Source organism: Homalodisca vitripennis, chromosome 2, assembly GCF_021130785.1.
Source record: "Homalodisca vitripennis isolate AUS2020 chromosome 2, UT_GWSS_2.1, whole genome shotgun sequence".
Classification (NCBI taxonomy): Eukaryota; Metazoa; Arthropoda; class Insecta; order Hemiptera; family Cicadellidae; genus Homalodisca; species Homalodisca vitripennis.
In genome coordinates, this window is record NC_060208.1 from 3,040,233 (window position 1) to 3,060,000 (window position 19,768).

The window sequence follows — 19,768 nt, forward strand, 5'->3', positions numbered from 1 at the left end:
GAAACTAGCAATCACTAAATATTTAAATTGTTGCAACATAAAATATTTAAAGCAATAAAATTTAGTTATTTCATTAATTTTAATAATACGTTTACTTAAAATACTTTTTTTTTTAATTACAAATTATGTAGACCTACCAGAACGATATGAAAAGTAGACATGAATATAACTACATTCAATTTACTTTATTTAAAAAAAAAAAACAGATAAATAAATTCAAATAAGATGTAAAATTGATAAAATACTCTCCAAAACTGTGAATAAACTAAAAAGTATGACTTTGATTTTTGTTCTCTTTATACAGCTGTATTTACCCATGAAATATGTTTTTCTAAAAATTGTAGTAAATATAACAAACAATAGGTTTGTACTATATCACAAGAAAGCGACACAGTGACTACACGAGTGAGTAGTTAGCAACTAACTGTGTTACAGTGTCCCACTGACAATATGAAGGTTAGTGTAGTTAATATGACCATCTCTGCCGCTATCTACAAACAATCCAACCTTGAAGCAGTCATTTTATTACTTCTTCCTTGAGCACTCACTCTAGACATTTACTGCGACTCACTCGCTCACTCAGGGACCCTGACCTCACAGGATCCACACCCATTCATAGGTCCCACCGTTAGAACACACAGTTAAAGTTGAAATAAAATTCTGATATTTTGTACCATTATATTTAATGGTACAACTCCCACACGAAAGTGGATACATTTGTAATGGCTCGGCAAAAAAATATACACCAAGCAAAATATTTACATTTAAATTTTAAACATGAAAAGGTTAGTCAACTACTAGTTTTGTTATTTATAGGTCAGGTGATTTTTGTCAGGGGGAAAGTTTGATATAGTAAACCATATTTTATGAAAACAACTGTTATAATTTTATGGGATGATCGGTTTAATCAGAATCAAGGTGGAAAAGAATCACAATTCACGGTGCGGTCCCCACAGCACTTTACAGACATAAGTTGTGAGGTAGACCCATAGAATTGTAACCTCGATCTTTAAATTTCTACAATATGTAATCCAGTACACAAAATTTAAGACTTTCCATTATCATTGAACAATAATAATCAGTGGATTCATGTGTCGTTACCTCCAACACCCAGTGGTCTCCTTGGCTACAAATCGAGTGCGCATTTGCCAGTCTATGGTATTCCTTGGACACTGGTTTCATCCCATAATAGACACAATTTTTCCTTTATCTAAAATTTCGATAAATGCTACAAATTTAGGCGTACATCACTGTCCATTGTAAGTAACACAGGTTTATAGCATAACTTCAAAAGGTCAATGTTGGTGGCTGACCTATATGGGCCCAACAGATTTTCACTTATTACATAATTAATTTCTGTCTGATCTTGAATAAATTAATTGCCTTGTATTCTGATAAATATTTCAATATAATTATAAAAAAAATGTTTAAACATATAAAACATTATATTAAAAAGTATTAACATATACATAAAATAGTTTAATAGTTTGTACTGTTGGAAGCACAGTAACAAAATATTTAGAGATATTAATTGTAAGTGTTTTAAACCACTTAAAGAGAGGTGTTATCATCTGTAGCATTAATTGACTTGACCAAAGTATTTGACTGCATAGATCATGAGTTATTACTTATTACTATCCAAACTTTATAGATATGTTACTAGAGGCAAAGAACTGCAATTAATGATATCCTATCTACAAATTTAAAGCAGATGGTAATGCAAAATAAAGATGCTAAAACCTATTGAAATTGGAGTCCCACAAAGTTCTGTCCTGGGCCCTTTTTTGTTTGTTGTTGCTGTAAATGATTTCTCGTTTAATGTACCATGGTCCTCAGTATTATATGCAGATGACACCACATTCTTGAATTTCAGTAAAAGTTAAGAGAATCTCATTATAGAAAAAAACCGTATGTTAAAATCGGCTATGGAATGGTTAGAGACAAACTACTCAGTAGTAAATGACCAAAAGACAGAAAATACCATTTAATTTAATTAGGAATTATGAAGTTAGTAAACCTGTAAAACTATTAGGAGTATATCTCAACAGCAAATTAAGTTGGGAACATCACATAGATCAATTGTGTAAAAAATTATCTAGAGTAGTCTACCTCTTAAGTAAATTGAAACATTGTAGTACTATGGATATGCTTCTAGCCTCCTATTATGCATTATTCCATTCACATTTAAGTTATGGTATAACTCTATGGGGAAACAGTAGTAGTGCAGTAAGAGTATTGAAATGGCAAAAAAATGCATTAAGTGTTATGAGAAAGGTTTAAAAAAGAAAGACCTGAGTTCCAATTTTTGGAGAGCTAAAAATAATGACTATTTTAATATATATTTTACTGTTTTTTAAGTATAAAGGAACAACTTGAAAAATGTACAACTAGACAGGATACCCATGATTATCCTACTAGAACAAAGCATTTGTTACAATTCTTACCAGTTAAATTAACCAAAACTAAATGTAGTAATCTTTTTATACAAATTAAATTGTTTAATAAGTTATCTGTATCTTTAGTCAAATGTATAACAGTTTTAAAGTGCTGGTTAAAAGTTTGGTTTCAAAAGGCCTTGTCAAAAAAATTATATTGGAAAAGTGTTGTTTTAATAACATTTACTACTATTTTAAAATTTTTCAAACTGCTCTCTGAGAGTCTTTAATAGTTAATTCATACTTTCTGAATTTGATTTAGAGATCCAAGTAGCTACATGATGACCTAAGAATGAATTTATTGTATTATTCAGAAACATTGTAAGAACCATTGACTTGCAGCAATGTTTTTACTTTGTAATTTCTTTAAATTTCAAATGAAAAACAATTGTTTTCTGTTACAAATTTTTTTACCAAATATTTGAATGCTTCACATTTTCAATGTCCTATTCAATATTTTTTCAGTTTAATTAAAAACCATAACCAAAATTCTCCATTAGGATCTCCTGAGTACTACAGGAGATTAGTATTGGCAGAGATATTGAGTGTCTATATCGTATTTGTAGAATGTAGGCAGTAGTGATGTGTTTAAGCCGAATACCGAGTTTCCAATCCTCAATAAAGATTCGGATTCAAGAATCGATCAATGAGATTTGACAATTAAATTCGTGGAGATCTGCCGCATCATTGATTATCGGCTGATTGGCAGTCACACATAAATACTAAATATGGGTTTGCAAATAATACTCTGCATATGTTTGTGTAATGCCTTGTGCCCATTGTGTTTCTGCATGGATGTCAACTGCTGTTTTATAGTTATATAAATATTTAATCTGTAAAATATATTATGGTCAAATTTTATTCCATGACTAGGGACTGTTTGAAATTTTCCAAATAAATTAAATGTTATGTGATATAAATTTAAGTCTATATTTGTTGCACATTAAAAGTATATATCCTGGAAGTCCATATTGTAATCCACGAAAGTATGAGGTAAGGGATATGACTTAGTTCTTAATAAAAAAACTATTTCCCTCAACCTTTGCAAAACTCTTTTATGATGATATTCTTTTATTACATATTATATTATCAGACAGTCTAGAAACGTTTAAGAATGGTAGGAATTGGATTGGTGGTTAAAAAAATCATAGACTAAATTATGCTATTAAGCTTTGGAATTTGAGAACAGAAATATATTTGATTTGGAATTGGATTTGAGATTAGAATATTATGGATTTGCCCATCTCTACAAGCAGCAATCTAAGACGTATTATCGAACATCTCAATTGTTTTTGTGTTGAGATTTTATAAAACTGAACTTCAATCAAAAAAGTTAATCCAGATATCTGTAGTAAACACCAGTTTTAAAGATCGGTTAGTCAGAGATATCACGACATTCTGATCATTAATGTTATATGAAAAATGTAACGTGAAATGAAGAGGGGGGCTGCTGCTGCTGCTGAAGTTAGAAAAAACTAAAGAGGAAATTTAGTTAATTTAGATATATTAAGATTCAGTATTATCTTTGTTTTAAGCCTCTTTATACAAACAACCTTAATTTCTGAAGCATGTTTCATGCCACTTTCCCATAGCAAGTAAAAAATGTGTTTACTTTAGTATCAGGGATTATTTTTACTGTTTTAACCATTTAAACCATACTGTAAAACTTACAAAACAATTACTATAAAACTTTAAACCATTATTAGAGTTAGTTGTATCAAACGATATGGTTTAGTTTGCACGCTTTAAATTAAAACATCTGTGCCCTTCTTATTGTACAATTTACTGATCGATACTAAACTCGAATGGAACAGACATCCAATTAACACTACTGATAGAGGCAGATTGCTGATCAAAGGTAACAACAAATTGAAAAATGCACAGCTGATGTGTGGTGGTTTCTGCAGCAATAAAATGTCATAAGCAGAAATGTCACTTCACTAATGCACTAGCGTCTGTTCTACATCCGCTTGAGGTAATTCGAGTCCGTGTACACTAACACATGCAGTATTGCAAAGCTAATGACAATCTACAATAGCAACTAGGTTCAGCAGTTGTTTACATTTGCGTTTACCCATTTTGGACGCCTTGAGCATCGCCTGGCCAAAGTCGATGGCACCTCCCTTCTTGAACATCAGCTTGAACTTTGCCTCGCCAACCCAATTGCCATTAGGCTGTGCTCGCACCTTTCCCTTGATGTAGTTCGCTCCAAATACAGGCTGTTCTAGTTCCATCTGGAAAGACATTAGATCATATGAGGAAGTAACAACTCTCCAGTAAAAGAATCTCTTACACATTTATTGTGACACAATCAATATAAACAAACTTTAATTATCAATTTCTGTTGAGATGATGATAGAATTCCTGCATGAAGCACATTTGCAAAGTAATAGAACTTTCAGATAAAACAGCAACTATCACTCATAAAAATGGAAGAGCACATTTTGCTGGAGAAAAGAAAGTGTTGTTAGAGGTTTTATATACCGTGTGTTCCAAATTATATGCACACTGAAGGGATCTTGGAAACTATAAGAGATACAACAAAGATTAAATGGATAAAGTTGTGCGTAATAACAAGTCCAACAAATTAATGTCGTCAAGTTGATTATTGGTTGCGTTGTTTACTCGCTGCTCTCAACAAACTGTTTTTGGTCAAAATTTTCAAACTGTCACAGCTCTCTTATTAGTAGCTATATTGAAACGTTTTTACATGAAATCTGAATGAAATTTCATCTAGTTCTAAGTATTATAATGAAAAATTTTATCAAGGTCAGCGAGTCAACCACACAACCAATAATCAATTTGACCACATCAATTCGTTGGAACTTGTTATTACACGTAACTTTGTCCGTTTAATCTTTGCTGTTATCTCATATAGGTTCCAAGATCCCTTCAGTAGGCATAAAATTTGTAACACACAGTATATAAATGCCTGATTTACTAAAAGCTTATTTCTAAAGGCCACACTTACTAAACATCTGTTGTATAGGTTATAAAGGTGATGTTTTATAAAGTCTAGTTAATTGTTTGATAATTAAAACGTCAATTTAGACTGTGATTTTTTTTAATTGATTATAAAACTGGCAATATTATATAATTAGTACATTTTATAAGGAAGTTTAAAAAAATAATAAACTTACTCATATTTATAGCATGTTCATCACAATAGTGCATGTTGTATTATTTCATTGTAGTTGCAGTTTCAAGCACATTTCACTTTTATGAATTAAATTGTCTTGTTCTTTTCCTAAACAAAAAAATACGTAGCACAACAAATGGAGGTCCCACAAAAACTTGCTCTGCAAGGAGAAATTCCTGCAATCAGATCCTAGGCTGGCTCCCGGTGGTTATATAACTGCTGCAAAACATGCATCTCAACCAAGGTCAGCAACATCTTGGTCACAGTTACATTGATCTATATATTCTGTCATCTATAATATCCACACATTGTGTAACATATTCATATTCATTTTCATATATATATATATATATATATATATATATGTAAGTAAATTTTGGGAAAAAAAAGAAATTATGATATTGATGTTTGTCACTTCAATTCCATTAAGTTGTGTACAGTTATAAATAATCTAAGTACATTACTGTCTCTTTTTTTATCAAGTCAATGTTTAGAATTTTATGAAATTTTCTTTTAGTGTACATCATGAACATATATGCAATCTTGATTTAATATTACTTAGTTTGTCCACAACAAAAATTCTACACTCTTATTTAAATAAGAATAAATAATAATAAATATTTATTGAAGATAAAAAGATATTATATTATTTTGTTTGTTACTTAAGAGACTAATTTTGTTTGATAAATGTCAGGTACGTTACATACGGTTATCACCCACTACAAAACACAAACGCGACCGACCGCAATTTATTACAAACAAATTGAAAGTGAAATTGAAGATCACATTAGTAACAGCTGATACCATTCCAGCTGATATTATTTTTAAGCTACTACTGCGACAACAATACTGTACCAAATGTGACTGAGGGCATCCAAGCGCATTCTAGTGGTAAAAACACAAAATAAACAGTAACTGCTAACGGTGAACAAAGGACGATTAGCGCATGACTTTTGGCATTTGGTCCACAGAACGGTCGGATATGTAGAGCACGTCTTTCGCCCAAAACGGGTTAATTCTTAAAAAAAAGGAAAATTCAAAATAATTTTTGTATAAAGTTTTAATTATTTTCCATTCAGAACGTTGTATTCATTCAAGTGAGATTTTACATTAACTTTTTCGAATGATGTTGTGTCAACATTATAATTTTTGTATAAAGTTTTAATTATTTTCCATTCAGAACGTTGTATTCATTCAAGTTAGATTTTACATTAACTTTTTCGAATGATGTGTCAACATTATAATTTTTGTATAAAGTTTTAATTATTTTCCATTCAGAACGTTGTATTCATTCAAGTTAGATTTTACATTAACTTTTTCGAATGATGTTGTGTCAACATTATAATTTTTGTATAAAGTTTTAATTATTTTCCATTCAGAACGTTGTATTCATTCAAGTTAGATTTTACATTAACTTTTTCGAATGATGTTGTGTCAACATTATAATTTTTGTATAAAGTTTTAATTATTTTCCATTCAGAACGTTGTATTCATTCAAGTTAGATTTTACATTAACTTTTTCGAATGATGTTGTGTCAACATTATAATTTTTGTATAAAGTTTTAATTATTTTCCATTCAGAACGTTGTATTCATTCAAGTTAGATTTTACATTAACTTTTTCGAATGATGTTGTGTCAACATTATAATTTTTGTATAAAGTTTTAATTATTTTCCATTCAGAACGTTGTATTCATTCAAGTTAGATTTTACATTAACTTTTTCGAATGATGTTGTGTCAACATTATAATTTTTGTATAAAGTTTTAATTATTTTCCATTCAGAACGTTGTATTCATTCAAGTTAGATTTTACATTAACTTTTTCGAATGATGTTGTGTCAACATTATAATTTTTGTATAAAGTTTTAATTATTTTCCATTCAGAACGTTGTATTCATTCAAGTTAGATTTTACATTAACTTTTTTCGAATGATGTTGTGTCAACATTATAATTTTTGTATAAAGTTTTAATTATTTTCCATTCAGAACGTTGTATTCATTCAAGTTAGATTTTACATTAACTTTTTCGAATGATGTTGTGTCAACATTATAATTTTTGTATAAAGTTTTAATTATTTTCCATTCAGAACGTTGTATTCATTCAAGTTAGATTTTACATTAACTTTTTCGAATGATGTTGTGTCAACATTATAATTTTTGTATAAAGTTTTAATTATTTTCCATTCAGAACGTTGTATTCATTCAAGTTAGATTTTACATTAACTTTTTCGAATGATGTTGTGTCAACATTATAATTTTTTGTATAAAGTTTTAATTATTTTCCATTCAGAACGTTGTATTCATTCAAGTTAGATTTTACATTAACTTTTTCGAATGATGTTGTGTCAACATTATAATTTTTGTATAAAGTTTTAATTATTTTCCATTCAGAACGTTGTATTCATTCAAGTTAGATTTTACATTAACTTTTTCGAATGATGTTGTGTCAACATTATAATTTTTGTATAAAGTTTTAATTATTTTCCATTCAGAACGTTGTATTCATTCAAGTTAGATTTTACATTAACTTTTTCGAATGATGTTGTGTCAACATTATAATTTTTGTATAAAGTTTTAATTATTTTCCATTCAGAACGTTGTATTCATTCAAGTTAGATTTTACATTAACTTTTTCGAATGATGTTGTGTCAACATTATAATTTTTGTATAAAGTTTTAATTATTTTCCATTCAGAACGTTGTATTCATTCAAGTTAGATTTTTACATTAACTTTTTCGAATGATGTTGTGTCAACATTATAATTTTTGTATAAAGTTTTAATTATTTTCCATTCAGAACGTTGTATTCATTCAAGTTAGATTTTACATTAACTTTTTCGAATGATGTTGTGTCAACATTATAATTTTTGTATAAAGTTTTAATTATTTTCCATTCAGAACGTTGTATTCATTCAAGTTAGATTTTACATTAACTTTTTCAAATGATGTTTTGTCAACATTATAATTTTTGTATAAAGTTTTAATTATTTTCCATTCAGAACGTTGTATTCATTCAAGTTAGATTTTACATTAACTTTTTCGAATGATGTTGTGTCAACATTATAATTTTAATTATTTTCCATTCAGAACGTTATATTCATTCAAGTTAGATTTTACATTAACTTTTTCGAATGATGTTGTGTCAACATTATAATTTTTGTATAAAGTTTTAATTATTTTCCATTCAGAACGTTGTATTCATTCAAGTTAGATTTTACATTAACTTTTTCGAATGATGTTGTGTCAACATTATAATTTTTAAAGATTTTTTTATTAGAAATGTAGAAGTTCACACTAAGAGAGTATAATATTCCGGTTAGTTCCCATAGATTCATTTACGGAGATTATAAAACTGATGTTATGTTACCTCCAGTATGTTGTAAATAATTAAAATTTCTTATATATTTATATACAATAAGAGTATCAGTTTTTATTTTTATTTTTTGTAGATTTATTCAAGGTACTTAATTTTTATTTACTTTTGGTTTGTCCAAAAATCAAGTTTGGAACCACCATATATTTTTGTTTGTTTGTTTTTTCTATAAACATTGAATCACAAAAAGTACTTGATCCCACCAGGACTTGAACCCGAATCTCTCACTTGACGGCTGAGTAGACTATCCGGTTATATAAATAAATATATATTTATTTACAATTTTAATACATAATCATAACTGAGCATGGTCTAAATTCCCTAATACTCAACAATGTTTGCTTGACTAACTATGTTCTGGTTGCTGCTTTCTGTAGAGAAAATCATCTCAAAGGGGGCACAGCTATATTCAAGCAAGACAACCTCGCTAATGAAGTTGAAAGTATCCTCTCAGAAAAACACAGTATTGAGTTATTATGTGAAATTGCAGGTATAAAAATACATCTAAGCAAAAAGGAAACCTTATATGTGCTGGGTGTTTACAGACCCCCCTCTGCCTTACTTGAGGAGGCCCTTACACAGATGACTCAAGTGCTGGAAGAAATTCCAAATAACAACAATGGAATTTGTATTCTGGGGGACCTTAACGTTGATAGTCTGACACAATCAAGAGAAAAAACTGCAGTAAGTGAAATGCTTGCCACTTTCAACATAACAAGGATTCCTCTGCCCCCAACCAGAATAACCTCCACCACTGCTACTTCAATAGATGTAGTATGCACCGATCTGGACTTGGGGAATGTTAACGTTGAGGTTATCCATACCTCGCTTTCTGATCATACAGGACAGCTCTGCAAACTTGAAGTAGACTGTGAAGCAAAAAGACCTATTAACATGACCAGACGAATTTTCAACTTTCACAATCTCTCAAACCTATCAAACCTCCTTGCATTAAACTCCTGGGAAAGAGTCGAGTCAGCACCTACAGTAGAAGAGGCATACTCAGTTTTCATTAGTACAATTACAACAGCACTAGACATCACATGCCCCCTTAAAAAATCAAGAATTAACAAAAGAAAACATACGCTTTACAACACAGAAGTAGATGAACTGCGAGCAGACTTCATAAGAGCTAATGAAAAATGTGCACTCAGCAAAAAGGAAGAGGACAAATATATAGCTTTTCAAAAGAAGAAGGAATATGATATGAAGCTGCGAATACTCAGAAAAACAAAGTTTGAACAAAGAATAGCTGAGGCAAGTAACAAAAGTAAGGCTGTATGGGAGATTGTCAACAGTGAAAGGAAAGCGAAAAAAAAGGACTCAGAAACAGTCTGGCAGTTGAATATCAATGGTAATACAGTTGAAGACCTGAAAGAAATTGCAGAATACTTCAATGAATTCTTTGCGACTACAGCGGAGGATATTCTGACCAATAACAATTCTCCCAGAACTTCAGTGATCGAGGAGCCAAGAGATCATTACGAAACAGCACTCAACGAATTCCAATTGGTAACATCAGAGGAGGTACTGAAAGTTATTTCTTCTATGAAATCCAAAACATCCACTGGAGTAGATGGGATAAATTCCAAAATATTAAAGTTCTGCAGAAATGAAGTTTGTATACCAATCGCCAGTATTGTTAACAAATCCCTAACTCAGGGTAGATGTCCTGAGAATCTAAAAACCTCCAAAGTGTACCCTCTGCACAAACAAGGTAATAAAAAGGAAGTGCAGAATTTCAGGCCCATCTCTTTAATTCCTACAGTGTCAAAAGTCATGGAAAAGGTCATACTGACACGTCTCACACAGCATTTGGAGATAAATCGCAACCTACCAGAGAGACAACATGGCTTCATATCGGGAAGATCAACCACCAGTGCCCTCATTGATTTGGTTGAGCACCTCATTGACAACCTTGAGGAGGGAAAAAATGTTTGTAGTGTTTTTCTAGATCTAAGCAAAGCTTTCGATTGCCTTAACCACAGATTATTATTGACAAAACTTAGCTCTTTAGGCATTAAGGGTACAGCACTAAAGTGGTTTGAAAGTTACTTGCAGGGTAGAAGAAACATAGTGGAGATCAGACAGGTTCTTGAGGGAAATATCAGAGTTGAAACATCCGAACCGATGGAAATTAAAAGAGGTGTTCCTCAAGGATCTGTCTTGGGGCCTGTACTGTTTGTGCTTTTCATTGGAGACCTTCAGGTGCACTTGGGGGAGGGTTGCTATCCAGTGTCATACGCGGATGACACTGTCCTCGTCACAAACAACAAGTCGGTGCAGGCACTGGAAATTGACACCTACACATCTATAACTAGAGCTAAGCACTACTGCCTGAACAACAATCTGATTTTCAATGCATCCAAAACCAAATGCATCATATGGGGAAGACATAAAGATTATGTATCTTTGCCACTGGACCTAGAACAAGTGCTCTCTGCAAAGCATTTGGGTGTCACAATTGACAATCGTCTCTCATGGAATCAACATGTAGACATAATGTGTTCAAAACTCAGCACAGCTCTTTTTGTTTTAAAGAGAGTTAAACACATTAGCACACCAGAAGCTACTAGAATCGCTTACTTTGCGCTTTTCGAGACACATGTTCGCTATGGAATAGTGCTTTGGGGGGGCTCTTCTATCACCAACCTTCAGCGAGTCCTAGTTATGCAGAAGCGTGCAGTGCGAATCATGGCTGATTTAAATCCTCAAGAAAGCTGTAGAGATGCTTTTAAGAACTTGGGCATACTCACAGTGGTGTCTATTTACATTACGGAGGTAATATTACTGGCTATCAGACAAAACTGCTTGAGGAACCGTGATATCCATGAACGCCAAACAAGACATGGCAATGACTTCAATCTGCCAGCCCACAGATCAGCTCTATTCGCCAAGAAGCCAACCTATGCAGGTGCCAGGTTATACAACATGCTACCAGGAGAACTTAAGAACCTTGGCCCACAAGTTTTGAAGAGGAAAATGTTCAAGTGGCTAGTGGAAAAGACTGTATACAGCCTAGAAGAATTTATGACCATCAACACCTACTAATAAAAGTTAACAAAAATGTTTTAACTTATACTTTTTAAGATTTGACGCTGTCTCTGTTCTTGATGAATATGAAAATAAAGTCTATTGTCTATTGTCTATTGTAGGGATACAATTATATTGTATTAACATATATAAATATGGAAACAAGATCAAGCAATAACAATAATGTTAAAATAACCACAAAAATAGTTAAAAATATAAAAGCAAGTTGCATGAAATATTTATCATGAATAGAAAATGTTACCACGGAGATCAAAACAAAACAAATTGCTAATAATAACACTCAATAACAACATTAAAACAATTAAAATCTAGCTATTAGAGGTAAGCACAACATGTAGAGCTAATTTATGCACTGCATTCCTGTGGTTGGTACAAATTGACTCTTGGCTTCAGGACTGAAAGATATGTTAAGAACTACTGCAGGACTAATCTCAAGTTACCTCACTGATGGTACAGAAGGGAAAGCTGAAGGAGACCATGGGATCGTTGAGGCTCTTGTTGTTGAAGATCATACGGTGTGTAGTGAGATAGAGACGGCCGGTCTTACTGCCCCGGAACGCAGACGCCTCCTGGCCGTGAAACTCCATCACAACATTGTCCGAGAACAGCAGAATGCTGAGGACAGAGCAACCACACTCGGTCAGTCATAGTGGCAAAATTTTGTCTAGACACTGATTGAGAATTGTTTGGAGCTCCATGATTTCAATTGCATTTTCTCACAAAATTCAAATTAATATCGATTTTGTAAAGAGAGTTTTAAGTAGTTACATTATTAGTGGGGAAAATGTAATAAAAATTGCTAGAATCTCTATAAATAATTTTTTTACAACATAAAACATGACATGTTTAGGTAAAACAATAATTAGGCCAATAACAACAAAATATCAATCACAATTATTAGAACACATATTTTTAAAAATTCTCACGTAAACACCAAATCATCAGCCTCATACAGTAGAACCAATAATATTAAGTAAACCCCTAGATGAAGTGTTGGATAAAACCATAAACAAATATTTCAGAAAATATAAAATTTTAGCATCCAATTATATACATATATATTCCAATCAATAAACAAAAAATTAATTTGAATAAGGGAGTAAAAATAAACAAATATAATTTTTAATTCAATATTATAATGTACCATCACAGTGTTCATGATTGTATTCTTCTCTAGCAATAAGACAGGAATTATATACATGTAGACTAATACCGTGAGGTGACTCACTCAATTTATGATTCATCACCAATGCTATCTTATTGAGCTTGAGCCAATCATCTGTCTAATCTGATTATTCTCTTAGACACAACACTATTTCAATGACACAAGTGTGTCTATTAAAGGTCACCAATTAGTAATGCTCTAATTTTATCAATGAATATACAAATCACAAATCCAAACAAGTACAGAATGTTATATATTTTATAAAATAAGTTCTTTCCCATTTTATCCAAATGTTAAATGGTACTATGTCAATACATTAATACAATGAGAGTTCAGTAAAGAGATGTTAAATGTAGACCTTCAGTGGGTGGGGCTTGCACAGACAGACAGCCAGTTCACTTAGTCTTACACAGCAAAACTCTCAAGACAAACAGGTCAGTGCAAGATGGTCGATCAGTTACAACACCTGCATGATGGTAAAATGAAAAACCCTTGAGATATAGCTAATACTAATACATAATGTACAACCAATATAAGACAAAAATTTTCAGTGGAGTGTTATCTTAAGATATGTTTTAGACTCTCTCACCTACCAAACATCACAGCACAATTAAGTAAATATTAATTAATAAATACTGTAAAGACAAAATTTGTGTTTATGGTAAAGAATATGTACTAAACATCCTGAAGGTAGGAAGGTGAGGGAACGACAAAATTGAATGTCCTACCAAGAACAATGTTAGCGTACAAAGTATTGACATAAAGAATATGTACTAAACATCCTGAAGGTAGGAAGGTGAGGGAACGACAAAATTGAATGTCCTACCAAGAACAATGTTAGCGTACAAAGTATTGACATAAAGAATATGTACTAAACATCCTGAAGGTAGGAAGGTGAAGGAACGACAACATTGAATGTCCTACCAAGAACAATGTTAGCGTACAAAGTATTGACATAAAGAATATGTACTAAACATCCTGAAGGTAGGAAGGTGAAGGAACAACAACATTGAATGTCCAACCAAGAACAATGTTAGCGTACAAAGTATTGACATAAAGAAAATGTACTAAACATCCTGAAGGTAGGAAGGTGGGGGAATGACAACATTGAATGTCCTACCAAGAACAATGTTAGCGTACAAAGTATTGACGTAAAGAATATGTACTAAACATCCTGAAGGTAGGAAGGTGAGGGAACGACAAAATTGAATGTCCTACCAAGAACAATGTTAGCGTACAAAGTATTGACATGAAGAATATGTACTAAACATCCTGAAGGTAGGAAGGTGAAGGAACAACAACATTGAATGGCCAACCAAGAACAATGTTAGCGTACAAAGTATTGACATAAAGAAAATGTACTAAACATCCTGAAGGTAGGAAGGTGAAGGAACAACAACATTGAATGTCCAACCAAAAACAATGTTAGCGTACAAAGTATTGACATAAAGAATATGTACTAAACATCCTGAAGGTAGGAAGGTGAAGGAACGACAACAATGAATGTCCTACCAAGAACAATGTTAGCGTACAAAGTATTGACATAAAGAACTTAGTTTAAATGGTTTGAAGTTTCCTTTAAAACAGCTTATAAAATACAAATTTTATTAGTGTATAAAATATAAGTTTATTTGTTTGTTTAGCTTACATGCTGTGGATATAAGTTTACAAATACCATTATTTCACATTAATTCCCTCAAGATTAATATTCATCTCAACAACTTTATCTATGTATATATAAAAATGAATGTTTGTGTGTCCTTTATGGAATCGTGAACTATTTGAACGATCGTTATGAAAATTTGTATGTGTATGTATTTTTACACGGAGAAGGTTTATAAGCTATGCCCACTGATGTAACTCCACTAGGTGACGCTGCAAAAGATAAAAGTTTCCAAAGTGCCTGCACATTATAAACTGCAATTACGAGACAGTTACGTATATTAAATAGCCAAACATTATTTGAAGGCGCTAAGTTTTGATGTATATTTGTCTTTTAAATAAATTTCTGATTGAGTTTTAAGCTTGAGTGTTAGACTACTCTATAATGAAGTAAAGGTACATGTACAATAGCTATAAATATACAGACACTTTCTTGGTCGTGGCAACAAGGCAAACTCTACATCGGCGTTGGAAATCTAATTGACTCGTACCACAAGTGCACATACACGGGCAAAGCTTACGTAGAGCGTGCGAAGCTGCGGGAATCAGCTAGTAATATATAATTTAACTGGTTAAAATGTAAGTTTATTTGTTTGTTTTGCTTACATGCTGTGGATATAAGTTTACAAATACAATTATTTCACACTTATTCCCTCAAGATTAATATTCATCTCAACAACTTTATAATATATATAATTTAACTAGCAAAAATGTAAATTTTGTTAAAATGTATTAAACCAGTAATAAACATAGCTCTGTGTGTGTGTGTGTGTGTGTTGTGTGTGTGTGTGTGTGTGTGTGTGTGTGTGTGTGTGTGTGAACAGTTCACAGTTCACAACCACCTTTATTCAAAAAATTTCATAATTTCACAATGTATTTTCCCAATGCACCATGCAAGGTGCGCACGGGAACATCTTAAACTATATTATTGTTCATTACTGTTTGGTGCTGGCAGTCCTCATGCAACAGTCCATTCTATATTACAAGTAGAAATTTGTTGATTTTTTTCAGACTGAAATTTAAACTTTCACTGTAAGAATTGAGGTATTTACTGTATAATCCATCGTGCTATGCATTAACAACGCTAAATATTCCACAAAGATACATTGAAACTACACATGAAATTGTTAATCAATTACCTCGCACCGATTCCGCACAATTACCCTATACAATAACTCTAATTTCAACAATGTATAATAATAAATAAGCAACATATGAATCCATAAATACATAACAAATGAACAGTAACAATATAATAAATGTATGAATAACAATAAATAATTAACATTATGATAAATCTATAGATATTATAACAAATAAACAATAACAACAAGATAAATCTATAGATATTATAACAAATAAATAATAACAACGAGATAAATCTATAGATATTATAACAAATAAATAATAACAACGATATAAAACTATAAACTTATAACAAGTACAGTAAAAGTGAATTAGCATAGAACACGTATGCTCTATTCAATAATAAATACAAAAGTATATGATAGAAAAGATAATGAATAACTAAATAAAAAAATGGGGCGATTTAAGCAACTCTGCTCTCAATCTGGCACGCTTTCAGTGACATAAGTTAATGCTTTCATTTTTACTTTAGGCTTTTTCTCAAAAAATAATTCATTGCCATAATAGGCTATGAACTTGTTAAAAAGTGTTGGGCCCATGTAGCAGAACTGGCATCTAGAGGAAACTGAACCAAAAAGAGGCAATTCAAGTTGATAAAACCTGGAACTGTGTGTTGTTCTATTTACGGCTTTGATTTTATGGTGATCTAAATATTTATGTACATGCATTAACAAGCAAAACTTATACAGCTGGTCAAAATTTAATATATTATGTTCTTTAAAAATATGGCTAATTCGGTTTGTTCTTTGTAAACCAAACATTATGCGTAATGCGTGTTTTTGCGTCATTATTATTGGATTTAGAATTGTTTTAAATGTTCCACCGTAGTGTATTAATCCAAATCTTAATATACTCTCAAACCAAGAAAAATACAGTTGCTTCATGTGTTTATCTTTAAGGTGCTGCTTAAGATGGTATAAAGAGTAATTTACTTTCCTTAGCCGTTTCGATAGAAAGTTGATGTGGTGGTCCCATTTCAAATACCTATCAACATATAAGCCCAGATACTTCACACTATCCACAACCTCAATACTGGAACAGGTACACTCATACATACAGCAATGTGAATGACAAACTAAGTTAAAATAATTTCTTAAATAATCTTTATCATTGGATTGATTGAAAAAAACAAGACATTTTGATTTTGAAATATTGATTAAAAGTTTATTTTTAATTAGCCACTCCGACACCGCACTCAGATCCTCTTTAATCCTCAGTTTTAGTGTCTCTTTGTTGAAAGCAGAGCACACTAAGGCAGTATCATCAGCATATGCAAAGACTGATGAATGTAAAGGTAGTTTTAATAGGTCGTTTATGTATATAAGAAAAATAATTGGACCAAGTACACCACCCTGAGCCGTTCCATAAAGCAGTTCTAAAGATTCACTATACGATTTACCAATCTTTACCATCTGTCTTCTTTTAGTACACAGAGACATGAGCCAGTCCAAAGCAGCACCACCTATGCCATTCATTCTTAATTTATTGATGTATATGGTTATCTAGAGTATCAAAAGCTTTTTGAAAATCAAGATACACGGCCAGTACGCATTTACCCTGGTTTCTTGAGTACGTTATACTAGAAATGTGTTTCTCGAGTGCCAAATCTGTCCCCTTGCCCGGCAGAAATCCGTATTGGTGTTCCGAGAGAAGTAACCTAGTGTTAAAATAGTCCAGCAACTTATTTTTAGCGATTGTTTCAAATATCTTTGCTATAGTATTAATAACTGAAATCGGCCGGTACGATGACACCTCTGACGGGTCACCAGACTTTAGGACGGGTGTCACAGAAGCTATCTTGAAATCGTCTGGAACCAATCCTTGGGAAAAAGATTTTCTATAGATATTACAAAGTAAAGGACAAAATACGTTAATATTCTCTTTAATAGTTATAATATTTATTCCGTCAATGCCACAACTTGGTTTATTTTTCATTTTTACTATGGTATTGAATACTTCTTTATCGATTAAATCAAATTTTGAGAAAAAATAGTTATATTCGGACTGATCCTCAAGGAATAGGTCATATCCGAATTCTTTTGATCTTAAATCCAACACAATATTTGTAAAATAGTCGTTAAACTTATTGGCTATCATATGCTCATTGCCCTCTATTTCCAAAAGACTGCCATCTACCATTAATTTACTGAGTTTACTTTTTTTATTTTTCACTATTCTTTTTACAATGTCCCAATATTTCCTTGAATCACCATTTGCCCTATCAACCATAGATGAAAAGTAATCAATCTTTGCCTGCCTTTTGGAAAAGTGTGTGTGTGTGTGTGTGTGTGTGTGTGCGCGCGCGTGCGTGCGTGTGTGTGTGTGTGTGTGTGTGTGTGTGTGTGTGTGTGTGTGTGTCAGAAGTCAGAAATCCTTTATTCGGTAATGTACAATATAATTACATGCAAAGATAACCCAGACACCAGAAATGGCGTGTGTGGGCATTATAACTACTCAGTAATTAAACCAATTTTCATTCTATGTGCCTACTTCCATATTAATATTCCAAATTGCATGCCTAATACTATAACCAATATATACCTATTTATACATTCTCAGTACTCTATATTACATCTATCACTAAAATATATAGAGAAATAGTTTATAAATAAATACTTTATAAACAGCAATAACAATAAATAGAATATTATACCTAAATAACAATAAATAGAATCTTACATCTAAATAACAATAACAATAAAGAAAACAGAACAGTGACAATGCCTGACGAATTCATTATGCAAAAAGAATGTTATAATTAACAAATAAATGGAAAACAAGAATATTACCACTAGAGCACACAACAGCTCTCATGCCTATCACACAGTCAAGACCATGTACCGATTTTTCCCCAGCGTTACTTTCTGTTTGGAAGCAGAAATACTTTCGGCTAAACTTTACTAAACTTAGAATTCCATAATTAATTAAGCAACAGATATACACAATAAATTATATATAATAACTATAAATAAACTATAAAACCGTAAAACAAATATAAACTCTGAATAACATAACAACAATATAAACTCTGACAGAACATCACAACAATATAAACTCTGACAGAACATAACAACAATATAAACTCTGACAGAACATAACAACAATATAAACTCTGATAGAACATAACAACAATATAAACTCTGAAAGAACATAACAACAATATAAACTATGCCATTAATGAACAATAAAATGCAATAGCAACTCAATTCATTACTCTAATAAATATTTCAGCAATAAAAAACAAATAGCACTATTTGGTTTTAACAAGATATTAGACTGTAATATTAACAAATAAATTACGTAGCAACAATAGTACACAATCAAGAATTATATTACATAAATAAATAGCAACAAAAATACATAAATAAAACCACAGAATGAAATGTTTGTTAACTTATTAAAAAAGCTACAATTTTCATTTTAAATTTAGGTTTCTTTTCATATACGATGCTATTACCAAAATGTCTAATTATTTCATTAGACATAAAAATATAATTATGTCTAATTATGTGTGTGTGTGTGTGATGAAAACAGGTTTTTACCTTACCACTAAAAGTTATAAAACTAATCTCAGTTGAAGATGATATCTATGCATCTTATTCCTGAGAAATATGATACCATTGTGATAAAATAAAAAACATTTCCTCTAGGATATATCTTACGATCTCAGATTCAATTTGGTGAAAGTGTTTGTGTTCTGTCATGTGTGTCATCTTCTATGATTAAACATGAGGATAAAACAAATGCAAGTTTAGTTGGAGAATACCACAATATTTTTTCTTAATTTTTGACCTA

The 19,768-nt window shown here is 31.5% G+C and overlaps 1 protein-coding gene across 5 annotated transcripts in view; it reads right to left on the reverse strand.

The window, feature by feature from the left end:
• Nucleotides 1-19,768, reverse strand: part of LOC124356050 (WW domain-binding protein 2) — a 66,174-nt gene that overhangs the window by 27,056 nt on the left and 19,350 nt on the right. For 3 of the 5 annotated variants that reach the window (XM_046807212.1, XM_046807208.1, XM_046807210.1), the window contains exons 2-3: nucleotides 12,441-12,615; nucleotides 4,498-4,669 (exon numbers count right to left, since the gene is read on the reverse strand). In XM_046807212.1, the coding sequence (XP_046663168.1) occupies nucleotides 4,498-4,669; nucleotides 12,441-12,615 (347 nt within the window). The remainder of the gene's footprint in view (nucleotides 1-4,497; nucleotides 4,670-12,440; nucleotides 12,616-19,768) is intronic. The other 2 variants (XM_046807209.1, XM_046807211.1) reach the window with 1 other exon arrangement.